The sequence below is a fragment of the Leucopleurus acutus genome (assembly GCF_964270905.1).
Source record: "Leucopleurus acutus genome assembly, chromosome: 11".
Lineage (NCBI taxonomy): Eukaryota > Metazoa > Chordata > Mammalia > Artiodactyla > Delphinidae > Leucopleurus > Leucopleurus acutus.
This window is the reverse complement of record NC_139152.1, coordinates 8,066,811-8,082,662: the sequence shown is the minus strand read 5'-3', so window position 1 is coordinate 8,082,662 and position 15,852 is coordinate 8,066,811. Positions and strand designations below refer to the sequence as shown.

At 39.7% G+C, this 15,852-nt stretch overlaps 1 protein-coding gene across 1 annotated transcript in view; it reads right to left on the bottom strand.

Moving 5' to 3' along the window:
* Positions 1–15,852, bottom strand: part of RIMKLB (ribosomal modification protein rimK like family member B) — a 35,339-nt gene that overhangs the window by 13,185 nt on the left and 6,302 nt on the right. Inside the window, exon 2 of the mRNA XM_082850278.1 lies at positions 10,770–11,005. Coding sequence (XP_082706404.1) covers positions 10,770–10,944 — 175 coding nt within the window. The 5' untranslated portion in view covers positions 10,945–11,005. The remainder of the gene's footprint in view (positions 1–10,769; positions 11,006–15,852) is intronic.

The window sequence follows — 15,852 nt, the reverse complement described above, 5'->3', positions numbered from 1 at the left end:
AACATTAAGATAGCTACTTGTATTCAAAAGATAATGACTCTCTCAAAAAGCTGTGTGTAATGTACATAATGTTTATACATACTAGGAGAAAGAGATATTAAAGAACTATGACAGGGGGTTACTATTGAACACTCAATCTAGGTAGCAAGAATATACCTGTTCATCATTCTAGTCTTTCAGCTTTTCTCTTCGTTTAAAATTCTTAATGAAAACCCGATTTGGAGGGGAGAATCCAAGACGTTTCAAATTCTTAAGTATTCTCAAAAGAGAACTGATGCTGGTCATTCCAGTTTCAAAATCTCTGGGTTTTACTGCTCAGCTTTTCATTTTTTTTTTTTTAAATGCTTTCTCATCCTTTCTCTCACGAAAAGCCCATTTACTATTCTGCCAGTGACCCATCTCCCTTGCCATTTATGTTTCAAGTGCTACTACTGCAGTAAAAACTTTATATTAGTTCATCTTGGAAGGCAGAAGAGGGAAGACTAACTGAAAGCTAAAGTAACTTGCTAAAGGCAGTCAAAACCAAATCTAGGACAAGAAATCTAACCTGTTCTTTCTCAGGCTGTGAGTTCTACTTAGAAAAAGCAAGGAGTCAGGGTAAGAGATTTATAACTTCTGAGCTCCCTACTTCCAGCTAAATTCACATAACAAACTTTAGTTGTTTAGGTCAATAATCCAGAATGCTAATCCATTACTTAACTGACAAAGCTATTAAATTCACCACCACATGTAAAATAAAAGGGGCTATATTAACAAAAAAGACGAGATAATTCTGAACGTTTTAAAATACTCAACTCACTATAAATCTATTTATCAATTAATCTACATTAGGACATTAAAAAAAGATTGCAGCAAGAGGGATTAAGTCACACGGACCTGGTGCCTACTATAAATGCAAAACTGTCTTCACATGAGAATTGTCCTCCTAAGCTTTTTTTTAAAAAAATCACTGGCTTGGGGCTTCCCTGGTGGCGCGGTGGTTAGGAGTCCGCCTGCCGATGCAGGGGACACGGGTTCGTGCCCCGGTCCGGGAAGATCCCACAAACCATGGAGCGGCTGGGCCCGTGAGCCATGGCCGCTGAGCCTGCACGTCCTGAGCCTGTGCTCCGCCAACGGGAGAGGCCACAACAACGAGAGGCCTGCGTACCGCAAAAAAAATCACTGGCTTGGGACGTCCCTGGCGGTCCAGTGGTAAAGAATCCGCCTTCCAATGCACGGGACGCGGGTTCGATCCATGGTCGGGAAACTAAGGTCCTACATGCCACGCAGCAACTAAGCCTGCGCACCCCAACTATTGAGCTCTCGCATCTCAACAAGAAAGCCCAAGTGCTGCAAACTACAGAGCCCATGCGCTCCGGAGCCCACATGTCACAACTAGAGAGAAGCCCGTGCACTGCAAAGAAGAGCCTGCGCGCCATAAGGCAAGATCCCGCATGCCTCAATGAAGATCCCATGTGCCGCAACTAAGACACGACACAGGCAGCGGGGATAAATAAATGAATATTTAAAAAGTTATCACCTTAAAAAAATCACTGGCTAGTTTCCCCCATCAGGTCCCAAAAATGTAGGATGAAAAGTAATTACCCAAATTTTGAGGAGAATAGGACAAGTGGTAATGGAAATTTACAGTACCAAGGGTCAGATAATTCTCAAAAGAGTTATATACAACACTAAAAAGTCTTTATTAAGGCTGGGTTAGAACTCATACATCTAAGTTATCAAATATCAAAAACAAGAATAAAAGAATCTATTCTTTTGAGAATATACATGCCTTTTCTATCTGCTTACCTGCTTCCTACGAAGATATATTTTATGTTTCCTATCAAACTACCCCTTTTTAACATCCTCAGCAATCCTTTTCCTGTCCAATTTGTTTCCAAGCCTTATCTCACTATTAATCCCAGGTAGCAAGAAAATTTTTCTCTTCAATGGTATGCTCTTTGGGGAACGATAAGGAACCAATAAAATTCCTTTCCCAGGTCCATCAGTGGTACTGGAAGAAACAAAAGGAAGTCTACTATAACAGTGTGCCTCGTTATCACTGAGCAATGCCACTTTGCAGCTGACCATGATGTGTTTGAAAAAAAGAGAGAAAAGGAGAAAGAGATGAGGAAAGTCAGATTACGACTCTCTGTTTTAAAAACATCTTTTTTTTTTTTTTTTTTTTAGCGGTACGCATGCCTCTCACTGTTGTGGCCTCTCCCGTTGCGGAGCACAGTCTCCAGACGCGCAGGCTCAGCGGCCATGGCTCACGGGCCCAGCCGCTCCGCGGCACGTGGGATCTTCCCAGACCGGGGCACGAACCCGTGTCCCCTGCATTGGCAGGCAGACTCTCAACCACTGCGCCACCAGGGAAGCCCCTAAAAACATCTTTTATTGAAGGTAATGACCGGCCAGCTTCTGCTCTAAGTACCTTTAAAAAATACAGAATCTGGGGGTCAAGACAACTGACCCTACCCCAAAAAGCAGGTAGGACATATCAAATGTAGAGAAAATGTGATGCCACTAGCTAAATAATTCTAATTAATTTTATAAATGCTTTCATTCAAGCTCTGCATGTTTGAGTACATTCTCTTTACCTTTTCTGTAGATAGAAAAAAATGGCTCAGAAGAAAATACTTCATGCAAGTGATAAAAAGATAAAATACCCTTAAAGGACTCATCCACTTATCCACTCATTCTTTTATTCATTCAAAAACATTGAGCATCTATTTTAAGATACTCTGAGCCTTGGGATAAAGTCCTAGCCCCACTTAAACAGTTTTGAGGAGGATGATGGGGGAAAGTGCATGTTAAGTATTTGATAAAGATTGGCACATAGTAAGTAGTTAATAATTGTTAGTGGCTATCAATTACTCTTAGTTTACAATGGTGGGTTGGGGTAGGCTGACGGCACATGTGGTAGCTGTTGATTCTTCATCTTTTTTTTCTCAACTCCCAAGCAAACTTGATTTATTTGATAACTGATGCATAAGGTCTCAGTATTAGAAGCAAGAAGACATATTTCTATTTTGCTAACATGAAAACTTTATGAATTTTTTTCTATTATCCAAATATGAAATGTTATTATCTAACCAAAATTACATTTTCTTCCCCCTAAGATAGCAATCTATACTGAAATAGTTTAAAAGAAAACTATATAGAAGAAAACTGGGGAAATGTATCATTTAGGTCGCTATTAATGAAGCCAGCCATAAAAAGTTACAGCAGTCTCCCAGCAACAGACTAATGTAAAAAAGGGGAGAGTGTAAGCAAAGTATCTTTGTGATGTCCTTTAAATGTCAAGTCCCTGTCCACTTTGGTTTTCTCTTTTGTTTTGTTTTTGCGGTTCGCGGGCCTCTCACCATTGTGGCCTCTCCCGTTGTGGAGCACAGGCTCCGGACACACAGGCTCAGCGACCATGGCTCACGGGCCCAGCCGCTCCATGGCATGTGGGATCTTCCTGGACCGGGGCACGAACCCATGTCCCCTGCATCAGCAGGCAGACTCTAAGCCACTGCGCCACCGGGGAAGCCCCCTGTCCACTTTGAAAAAGAGTAATAAACTTTTTAACAGTGGCTCCAGGTTAAAGACATTTATATCAGTCTGTTCTAACCTCCTTTTGGCAATCGAGAGCAGGTGACCTAACTACATGATATCTAGAAATTTCTCTACTTGTCAAGGAGAGAATTTACCAGCAGACTTAATTTAGCAGTATCAAGACAACCAGTCTGACCAACTGCAAAAGAGTTTAGTTTAAAAACTAAATCAGCCAGGATAGCTAGATCTAACTAGTTCTAAAGCAGAAGCTGTTTTCATTATATCACAAGAATTCCCTCCAAAGCCCTAGCAGCATGACAGCTGGAAGACTCCTTTCAACAAGAATATACTCTAATGGTTAGGTTAGACCTATAATCCTAAATACTGGAAAGCCCCTGAATTTTGTTACTTGCCTTGAAGGAAGAATTTAGAGATTTGAGCTCCTCATCATTCCTTTGCTTTAAGTTCCCCAATGCCTTCAGAAGGCCATTCAGTATCAGGTTTCCAAATCCCTCATACTCTTTAAAAAAAGTTGCCTGTGGCAGTACCTAACAGATTCCAAGGCTTTATCTTCAAAAAGACCATGATTCCAAGTGAACAAAAGTAATTACTTAATTACCAGTTTCACCACTGTGTACCATGGGTTAGGAGATTCCCACTCTGAAATAAAAAAGGTAGTATTAATTGATTTCTGCCCTATCTATGCCAAGTAACCATGTCTCTGAGCATCTATTTTTGGCAATATGCTCTCTGGAATTAATTTCTGTCACGGGGAAGGTTATTTGATTTGTAAGCAATTAAAATATCTCTAGTTAACTTGAGCAAGAAACAACCTATAATCTCATCGAAGTGCCATACCAAAAATGATCAAATTCCAAACTTTCTCCTTCCATCCTTGAGTCAAAAATTTCATCAGTTCAAACGTTCTCTCCATTTATTTTAATTTTATTAAGAAAACTCCTAAACAGAAAATAAAAATACTATAATGAATCCAATGTACCATCACCTACTTTCAACCTTGTTGAGAGTCACAGTAGTCTAGCGCATCCCTGTCCTCTTGAACCCTTTCTTTTCCCTAAAGGTAACCACACTTGGAAAATTATGATTTATCCTTCTATTAACTATTTTTTAAACCAGCAAAAGTTACAGTCACATACTCATCCTCCCCTTAGAAAATAGTATACGCCCTTTTTCCTAACAATAATTTCACTTAACAATGTTGTATTTTATGAAGTAGGTTTTCAGCATGTATCTCAAAATAAGGACTCTTGGGCACATACATTTTCTTAACTGGGACACAAGAAGCACTAATCAAAAAATAAGAAAAAATAAACCATACTTAATTAAATTTAAAAACTTTCACTGACCAGAAGATGCCATTAACATAGTAAAAAAGGCAAGCCACAGAGTGAGAGAAGATATTCACAGTACATGTATCCGATAAGAGACTTTTCCCCAGAATATAATACAAGACTACAAAACAAAAAGAGACACACACCAATTAAAAATGAGTACAGGGGCTTCCCTGGTGGTGCAGTGGTTGAGAGTCCACCTGCCGATGCAGGGGACACGGGTTCGTGCCCCGGTCTGAGAAGATTCCACATGTCACGGAACGGCTGGGCCTGTGAGCCATGGCCGCTGAGCCTGCGCGTCCAGAGCCTGTGCTCCGTGACGGGAGAGGCCACAACAGTGAGAGGCCCGCGTACCGCAAAAAAAAAAAAAAAAAAAAAAAAAAGAGTACAGAGAGGATTCCGGGAAGATGGAGGAGTAGGGAGCATCAGGACTCTGTCTCGCCACCTAAACAACAAATGCATTGTCAATCTGTTGAAGGATAATGAAGGAAAATACTGGCATGGTAAGTGCAGTTAATTTTCATCGATTTCAGCTCTAGAAAAGTAGCAACTACCCATCCCCCATTCTTTAGCAATACTGCACTTGGTTCTGGAGCAGCTGACATGCCTTGCAGGAGTCAGGGTGGTCTATAAGGACGCTGCCCTCCAAATATCCGGCATCTCTGCTCTGATGGCTGGATGCAGCTTCTGATCAGAGGTGCAGACAAAGAGGCCAGTAGCCATTTTTGTTGTACCACTCCTCCCACTTTTACAAGCCCCTCCCCTTCCAGCTGAAGTCACTTCCAGGGGACTTATTTATTTCTTCAAATATCCTCTTTGCCCCTTTGTCCCTTGTAATTTTTCCCCTCAGAAGCCATACACTAAACACTAGGACATTCAACTGCAAATATGGGGAAAATTAAAAAGTGACTGCAAGTGCCTAGGCAAAGGTTCAGAAAAGACCTTAGAAGACATTAAGATTGCACATTAGGCTGATCTGAGGTACAGAGACAGTCTATGACAATCAAAACAACAAAAACAGTAAACAAAAAACAGCAAACCCTGGGGAAGGGGGAGACTGATTTCCAGAGTTTCCACATTAGATTCAAATGTACAGAATTCAACAAAAACTCACAAGGCATAGAGAAAAACCAAGAAAGTAATGGCCACTAAAAGGAATGAAATAAATCAACAGATACCATTCCTGAAGTCCTAATTAATGGCAGAGAGATTAGACAAAGACATTAAAAGAAACTACCTTAAAGATGCTCAAAGAACTAAAGAAAGATGTGAAGAAAGTCAAAGAAACAATGTGTGAACAAAATGTTAATACCACTAGACAGAAAACATAAAAAAGAAACCAATAAGTAATTCTGGAGCTGAAAGGTACAATAACAGAAATGAGAATTCACTTAGAGAGATTCAAAGCAGATATGAGCAGACAGAAGAATCAGTGAACTTACACATTGTGGGAGTCCCAGGAAGGTTGGGGCGGGAAGGTGGGTGGGTGGGGGGGGTGTTGTGTAGAGATAATATTTGATGAAATAGTGACTGAACACCTCCCAAATTTGACGAAAGACATGAATATAAACATGTAAGAAGCTCAACAGTCTCCACCTTATGAACTCAAACAGACACATGTTGATACACTATACTTAAACTTTCAAAACCCAGGACAAAGAGAGAATTTTGAAAAAAGCAAGACAGAAGCAAATCATCACATTCTATGGATCCTCAATAAAATTATCAGCAGATTTCTCATCAGAAACTTTGGAGGCCAGAAGACAGGGGTCTAATACATTCACAGTGCTAAAAGAAAAACTGCCAACCAAAACTCCTACATCCAGCAAAACTCTAATTCAAAAAAGAGGTAGAAACTACCACTGGCATTTTTCACAGAACTAGAACAAAAAATTTCACAAATTGTATGGAAACACAAAAGACCCCGAATAGCCAAAGCAACCTTGAGAAAGAAAAATGGACCTGGAGGAATCAGGCTTCCTGACTTCAGACTATACTACAAAGCTACAGTAATCAAGACAGTATGGTACTGGCACAAAACCAGACATACAGATCAATGGAACAGGATAGAAAGCCCACAGATAAACCCACGCACATATGGTCGCCTTATCTTTGATAAAGGAGGCAAGAATACACAGTGCAGAAAAGACAGCCCCTTCAGTAAGTGGTGCTGGGAAAACTGGACAGGTACATGTAAAAGTATGAAATTAGAACACTCCCTAACACCATACACAAAAATAAACTCAAAATAGATTAAAGACCTAAATGTAAGGCCAGACACCATCAAATACTTAGAGGGAAACATAGGCAGAACACTCTATGACATAACTCACAGCAAGATCCTTTTTGACCCACCTCCTAGAGAAATGGAAATAAAAACAAAAATAAACAAATGGGACCTAATGAAACTTCAAAGCTTTTGCACAGCAAAGGAAACCATAAACAAGACGAAAAGACAACCCTCAGAATGGGAGAAAATATTTGCAAATGAAGCAACTGACAAAGGATTAATCTCCAAAATTTACAAGCAGCTCATGCAGCTCAATATCAGAAAAACAAACAACCCAATCCAAAAGTGGGCAGAAGACCTAAATAGACATTTCTCCAAAGAAGATATACAGATTGCCAACAAACACATGAAAGAATGCTCAACATCATTAATCATTACAGAAATGCAAATTAAAACTACAATGAGATATCATCTCACACCAGTCAGAATGGCCATCATCAAAAAACCTACAAACAATAAATGCTGGAGAGGGTGTGGAGAAAAGGGAACCCTCTTGCACTGCTGGTGGGAATGTGAATTGGTACAGCCACTATGGAGGACAGTATGGAGGTTCCTTAAAAAAACTAAAAATAGAACTACCATATGACCCAGCAATCCCACTACTGGCCATATACCCTGAGAAAACCATAATTCAAAAAGAGACATGGGGCTTCCCTGGTGGCGCAGTGGTTGAGAGTCCGCCTGCCGATGCAGGGGACACGGGTTCATGCCCCAGTCTGGGAAGGTCCCACATGCCGCGGAGCGGCTAGGCCCGTGAGCCATGGCCGCTAGGCTTGCGTGCCCAGAGCCTGTGTTCTGCAACGGGAGAGGCCACAACAGTGAGAGGCCCGTGTACCCCCCCAAAAAAAAAGAGAGACATGTACCAAAATGTTCATTGCAGCTCTATTTACAATAGCCAGGACATGGAAGCAACCTAAGTGTCCATCAACAGATGAATGGATAAAGAAGATGTGGCACATATATACAATGGAATATTACTCAGCCATAAAAAGAAACGAAATTGAGTTATTTGTAGTGAGGTGGAGGGACCAAGAGTCTGTCATACAGAGTGAAGTAAGTCAGAAAGAGAAAAACAAATAACGTATGCTAACACGTATATATGGAATCTAAGAAAAAAAAAGGTCATGAAGAACCTAGGGGCAAGACGGGAATAAAGACACAGACCTCCTAGAGAATGGACTTGAGGATATGGGGAAGGGGAAGGGTAAGCTGTGACAAAGTGAGAGAGTGGCATGGACATATATACACTACCAAACGTAAAATAGATAGCTAGTGGGAAGCAGCCGCATAGCACAGGGAGATCAACTCGGTGCTTTGTGACCACCTAGAGGGGTGGGATAGGAGGGTGGGAGGGAGGGAGACGCAAGAGGGAAGAGATATGGGAACATACGCATGTGTATAACTGATCCACTTTGTTATAAAGCAGAAACTAACACACCATTGTAAAGCAATTATACTCCAATAAAGAGGTTAAAAAAAAAAAGAGGGAGAATTTAAGACATTCACAGAAAAGCAAAAGTTGAGGGAGTTCGTGAACCTGTAAGGTGAAATGAAAGGACATCTACCAGTAACTCAAATTCGTATGGAAAAATAAATATCTCAATAAAGGTAAATAAATGGGCAATTAGAAAAGCTAACATTACTGTAACAATAGTTTGTAACTGTACTTCAGAATTTAGAGATCAATATAATTCAAGAAAAAATGAACAATCATTAGTATAAAAGCTAGTATTGCTATAACTTTCGTTTGTAACTCCAACTCTTGTTTTCTATACACCTTAAGAGACTGGTGCATTTAAAAGGATTATCATTTTATATTTTTGGCCACAAAATGAATAAAGGTGTAATTTTGTGACATCAACAAATGAAAGGGGTGGAGACAGAGTGGTAAAGGAGCAGAGTGTTTGCATGTTACTGAAGTTTGGCTGGTATAAATTCAAATTAGAGTAGTATAACATAAGGATGTTAAATGTAATCCCCATGGTAAACGCAAAAAGCAAATGAAATATACACAAAAGGAAATAAAAGGAATGTAAAGATTTCTACAAAAATGTCAACCAAACACAAAAGAAGACACTAATACAGAAGACATCAATAAAATCGGCAAAACTTTATCTAGATGGACTAAGAAAAAGAGGGAAGACTCAAGTTACTAAACTCAGAAATCAAAGGGGGAACATTACTACCGATTCTACAGAAATAAAAAATATTATAGGAGAATGCAGCAGTCCCCTTATCCACAGTTACCACAGTTAACTGTGGTCCAGAAATATTAAGGTGTACTGAAATATATGAGCAAAGACAAAGAAACAGCAATGAGCATAAATGACATTGAGCTTTCATAGTGAACCTACTGACCCAAGGCAAACAATACAGACTAATAAGAGACAAGGTTGGACAAATGGTCTATCTGCAACATTTACAGCAGAGTTAACAATATGTGAGAAGAGGAATTTTATTCTAATTTATCCACTTAATTCTTCAAGAGTCTGTTTCCTCACCTGTAAAATGATAATATTACCTTCCTTACAAGATGGTATGAGATTTAAATAATTCAAAATATGTGAAATATAAAAAAAAACCTAGAAACTCCTGGATTTATGGGACATGCATCAATGAAAAGTCTTTAAAATAAGATTAGATTTAATGTTATAGGGAAGTAAAGAGTTTCTGAAGGTTTTATCATGTTAAGATGATAAAAGTAGTGTTTAATGAATGAGAAAGGGCTAGAAAGGAAAGACTTTTGAAAAAGACTTAGAGGGCTGCTGCAGCATTAAAATTTGGGGCCCTAAGATCCTGACCCAGGACAGTAAGAAGTAGAAGTCAGAATAGCTGTGGCTTGGGGGGAAAAAAGCAACAGAATTTTGTGGCATAAATGGCTCTTAAGGATGCATTAGGTCAAAAGAGACAGAGACAGAAAAGCTGAAATAAGCCCATGAGTGAAATTACCTTAAAAGCAGATCTGTACTCTGCATTATTAATTCTCACAATAACCACCTCTCCCTAATAGAAAGGACCAATTTAACTGTAACAAATCCTTTTACAGAGCTTAAAGATTCCTGCAAGTCAGTCCTAAAGAATTTCTACACATTTCCAAAATATCTTCCCCTAGTAATCTGAAAACAATATGAACTACTGAAAATATTAAAAATACTTATCACCAATTAAGTCAAATCATTTGGACACTTTTATCCAGAAAGAAAAGCTGTATTTAACACCACACATATAAAGCATCTTATAAAGAAAAAAGAAAATGAGAATTACATATGGATTTTGATCAATTTACTAAAAGGACCCTGATGGGGTACAAATTCCCCCATAGAGGCACCTTATAAACAAGGCATTTTAAGAATAGAAAACAATAATGGAAGAAAACTAGTAGGTTATCTTTAATTTCCCTCCCAACTATTTCCTAAATAATACAATAAGGGATTTAACAAATACCGGTGTTGCCATTTCTTCCATAAAATATACTAGATTTTTAGACTAGATGATACTTAGTAATAATAAGGCTATTAACAAATCCTTTGTCCTAATTATTCCTAAAATACGCAGAGTCACCAAATTCTAAGTAAAAATGCAAAGAAGTTACTTAATTGTAGACTTACCCAGGTTTCCTTGCTCGACTGTTAGCACCACCTCATCCATCACCACAGCCCTAAAGTCCAGTTCCTCCTCACAACATTTGGCCTTTAATGCTCGTAAGATCTCTTTTTGGGGATAGTCTTCCCTGATTCGACGATCTGTCAAAAACCACAACTTGGCGGCCACAGAGCTACACATCTTGCTCTGCCTGTTCTTCCTTTTCTGGGATTACTTCCTCCTGAATACAGACTCCTTCTAGCTGGAAGAGAAGATATACATACAAAGTAAATCGAGAAACTACTCAATTTTTTGCTTTCACACAAATCACACCATGATTATATACTAGCTATGAAAAACAGGAACTATACCCTGTCTTTTCCGTCACTACAAACTCGAACAAATTATGTATATTCATGTATCTATAGCTATTGTTCAATTATCTTCCTTTATTTCATATATGTATAGTTTCTTATAAACATATTTATAGGTATGCTTAAAAATCAGATGGTAGCACATATTACTAGATGAGCATCAACAATGATGTCATTCACATAGCAACTTTAGTCAAAATAAGTAATTTGAGAATGTGGGGGAAAAATTTGAATAACTGCCAAAGTTATTTAAATAAATGCCAAAGTTCATTCACTAAAATTTGTTTTTCAGTCAGGAGACAGCATGCTCTTACTCATTGTTTTTATTCTATTTTTAAACAGAATTTTTCTTAAACAAATACAGCTTGTTTACTAGAATGCCACCAAGAGTCCTGCTTCTCAGAGTTTATATCATGAGCAAGACAACTGAAAGTCATTTTCATGAGAAGAAGAAAAAAGTTACAAGTTTTACTAACAAGCCTAATAGGTGATTTCTAGTATTATCCCAGACGACATGGCAAACCTAACACAGAAGGACAGGACAAGGGCAAGGAATAGAGAAAGCAATGGCCATACAGATGGACGGCTTCCAGCATGACAGCAGCCGGAACTGGTCCCTTATGCACCATTCACGTGCTTTCCACAGTCTCAGCCAGAAGGGCCTGCTCCACAGATGCACACAGTAAGAGCAGAACATCATGGGACAGAGGCACTACCACACACATACACACGCACACACACACCACCCCCTCCCTCAAGACCTTGACCTGTCCTGCCTACCACACTCACCCACCTGCCTGGGGACCCACAGTCTCAAAGGCATCAGGGGACTGGAGCTCAATTTACACATGAGGAACATGGGATGTGGCCTTCCAGGCGAATGGAAAGGGTCTCACTCAGAAGGAAAAGCTCCACAAGTCACACCAGAGCATCTAATGTAGAGATGTCCAGTTTCCCTTGAGAGGGGAACTATAAAAATGCCCTTAAAATGTTTACAATTGGGTAGGTTTTGAAGCAACCTGTCATTGACCTCCAATACTCCGAAGCCACGTCTGTGCCTCCCCTGACACTTAGTTCTTGACCACTGTCTGTTCTATGATTGCCTTCATTGCATGAAATTGCACTGCATTACTAGGGCAGTTGTGGACCCAGTAGAAATCAGGATGGGATGTTATAGCCACTGGCAACTGGGAAGCAGTTATGGCATGTCAGCTTTCAGGAAAATGCCCAGGCCACAACCGTAACACAACATGGTGTTTTCAGTGATTCTATAACCAGACAATAAAAACACTCCAGGGCTGCAATCTCACAGTCATGCAGCAACTCCTAAGAGATGATGCCAATGGGCGTATCCATCTTGTCTGGCTTCATGGCCACAGCCCTGATATCCTCATGTAAAGTTTGGGTGTTTCTACACTGGTGTGCAACCAACAACTAACGACAGGCTCATATCAGGCTCCCCATCGCCTTTCATTTTCTTTTTAATGAAAGGGCTCGAAATCCTCATGAACCTAGGGTTCTAAGAAAGAAAATGATTCCCCTCTCTGTCTGGAAGACATGAAGCAAAGGTAGAGAGCATCACTGGCCGCAACTGGACCACATTCTTTCAGGGGGGATGCCCACAGCCCCTAATCTGGAACTGGAGGAATGGTCTCGCCCTACAGAAGAAGTGGTACCATGGGAGCTGTCACCTTGTCCTGAACTGAGGTATCTTCAGTTTGATCACATAGAATACATTTTCTTTATCACCTTCAAAAGATTTTTGCGTTATGCCCTGGTTTTCCTGTAAAAATTTGTAGAGGTATGCGACACTGTATTCCAACTCAGTCTTCCTGTACAAGTAAATGACATCACCAGTTTCTAAAAGACAAAGTGTGCTTAACAACCCTCAGCTGACTGCTGTTGGTATCTTCAAGTAACACCTGTCTAGATTTTTTATCTACTATAATTTTAGTCATCTCCAGAGACCAGTTTATTGCCAGGGAGTGAAAGGGCACAACCTCTTCTCTGCCCGGTGGTCCCCCCCAGTTTCCACAGGAGGATGAGCGGCTGACCATCCTTGGTGCCCAGGGATACTGCTGTAGCGGCTGTTCGCCTTTTTCAGACTGTTCCGTTGGGATTCACATTTAACAATACCCAGGAAACAGGTAAAGATGCCAGCCACAAAGCAGAGGCTCTGCATCTCCAACAGCCCTCCTGGCCTGAAAGGCCACCAATGCATTCCTATAGGCCAGGCAGAGACCAATAGGTTGGTATCTCCTCCCTGACTATGATTTTAAAACATCTACTTTTCTCTTTTTTTTTTCCCATCTGTTAATATCAAGGAAAAAGACAAAACAAAAAAGCTGATAAAAAGTCAAAAGCATTAACAGTAAACCTACACAGCCTAGGAGCACAAAGTATGCCAATAAAAGGTCAGTACTGACGTTCATATCATATCCACTGTTTTAAAAGACAGGAGGGGGCTTCCAAGGTGGCACAGTGGTTGAGAGTCCACCTGCCGATGCAGGGGACACGGGTTCGTGCCCCGGTCCGGGAAGATCCCACATGCCGCGGAGCGGCTGGGCCCGTGAGCCATGGCCGCTGAGCCTGCGCGTCCGGAGCCTGTGCTCCGCAACGGGAGAGGCCACAACAGTGAGAGGCCCGCGTACCGCAAAATAAATAAATAAATATATAAAAGACAGGAGGGACTACCCTGGTGGTCCAGTGGTTGGGACTCTGTGCTTCCACTGCAGGAGGCATGCGTTTGACCCCTGGTCGGGGAACTAAGATCCCGCAAGCCACATAGCAATCAATCAATCAATGACAGGAAAGAGTCCCCTGTAAAGTAAAATGGTTCCCCTTTTTTCCCCTGACATTTAAAGTAGTAGGTTTGGCTACCCAATAACATATCTGTAGGGAAAGAGTTTATTCTCCAACAGTGTAAGATCAATAGGGCATTTGCAAACGTCCACATATACATAGGAGTTGATTTTTCCTCTTAGAATATAAAAAAAAAAATCAGATCTACTAATTCTCTATTTTTTTATTTCTCCAGAAGTACCAAATAATATATAAACATCAGATAATAAATAAATGCTAAACTAGCCTTTTTGAAATAAAGAGAAATCTATAAAATTTAATTTTATATTAGAGATAGTTTTCCCGTGAAAACTTCTGGATAAGCACACCAATTTTTATGACTGTCATCCTCAAATACTCCAGGCAAGGCTAATTAAATGAGAATCATAAACAAGGTGATTTCTTGTAAGGCCCCCTTCCCAGTGGTAATTATTCTGGTAAAGAAAAAGCAAAATCACAATCTACCATCTGACGATATTAAGGGCATCTCTTACAGCTAGAAAAATTCTTTATTCCAGATAAGATATACCAAATGAACTTAGAATCAAAAGACTGAAAAAGAAAATATGTTGGAGGAGAGAATATATACATACTTAAATATAAAAACTAGAATTTACTCAATTTGGCAATAACTACAGCTGTACTTTCAATGACATCGTTCTGTCCTGGATGAGGATTAGGTTTGCACAGAAAAATAACAAATGTGTGAACGGGCACTCTTTCACTATTATTTCCTGTAACTGTTTTCTCCTGACGGCTTTCCCCCTGTACATAATCCCCAGGGCTTCATTCTTAAACCCTTCTTTCCTTTCTCTAGAAAAGTCATTCTCAGTCCAGTTTCAACTACTATCATTGACCTACTAAATATATTTTTCCAACCAGGAGTTCAACTGAATTTCAGATCTTGTTTCAATATGCCTAAACGGGCATCCTTAACTAAATGCCACCCACTATTGCCTCAGTTAAGCAAGTAAAGTACTGCAGTACATATTTATTGAAAAAGATTCCACAAATCAGTGGACTTGCACAGTTCCAACCCACACTGTTCAAGGGTCAACTCTGTGTGTGTGTGTGTGTGTGTGAGATAATATACATACATATGATAAATATATATATATATAAATATACACACACACATATAATAAATAGATGCCACAGCAGAAGCATAATGTTTAAAGATGTTGAATGACATGCCTTATCAAACTCCAAATACTTGGCTATTTTAAAACTAAAAGTTGAATGAACACTATTTCAAATTAAACCTCGGTATTAACAGTAACCATTTTACAGATCAAGAAATGAAGGTTAAGAGAGTTAAGAAATGCACCTAAAAAAATTTTTTTAACTAAGTAATACTCAGTAGCATAGCTTATATTTCCAGAGATTTTCTAAATCCCAACAGTCTCCCTCCAAATCATACTACCTGCCTATGTTGACTTTAATTGTACCTTTTAACACCTACTTTGTTATGCTTAAGGTTTTAAACCAAGGATCTGTTTATCAAGGCTTTTCTCTCAATCTCAATAAGTTCTAATGCTTCCCCGCCTCCCCAAAAAATCCAAAACACAACAAAACACAATCTGGGATACATATGAAATTTTACCCTCTTTCCTCTCCTTGTCTTATCCAGTGTCTCTTTCGGAGGTGGATCTGAATTACTGTAGGAAATGAGAATGAATGGGAGTAAGAGGCAGAGGGACAAAAGCATTAAGAAGATGAGAGAAAGGTAGGAACACCCCATTGTGTGTGTATGGGGGGGGTGTACTTATTAAAGGGGTACAGAAAATGAATGATAAAATGAAAATCTCAGAAGTCTCAGAGACAACCGATTAATAGTGTTAAACCTGTTACCCCATCATCCACTAAAACAATGTCCCTTTGAAACTTCGGTAGT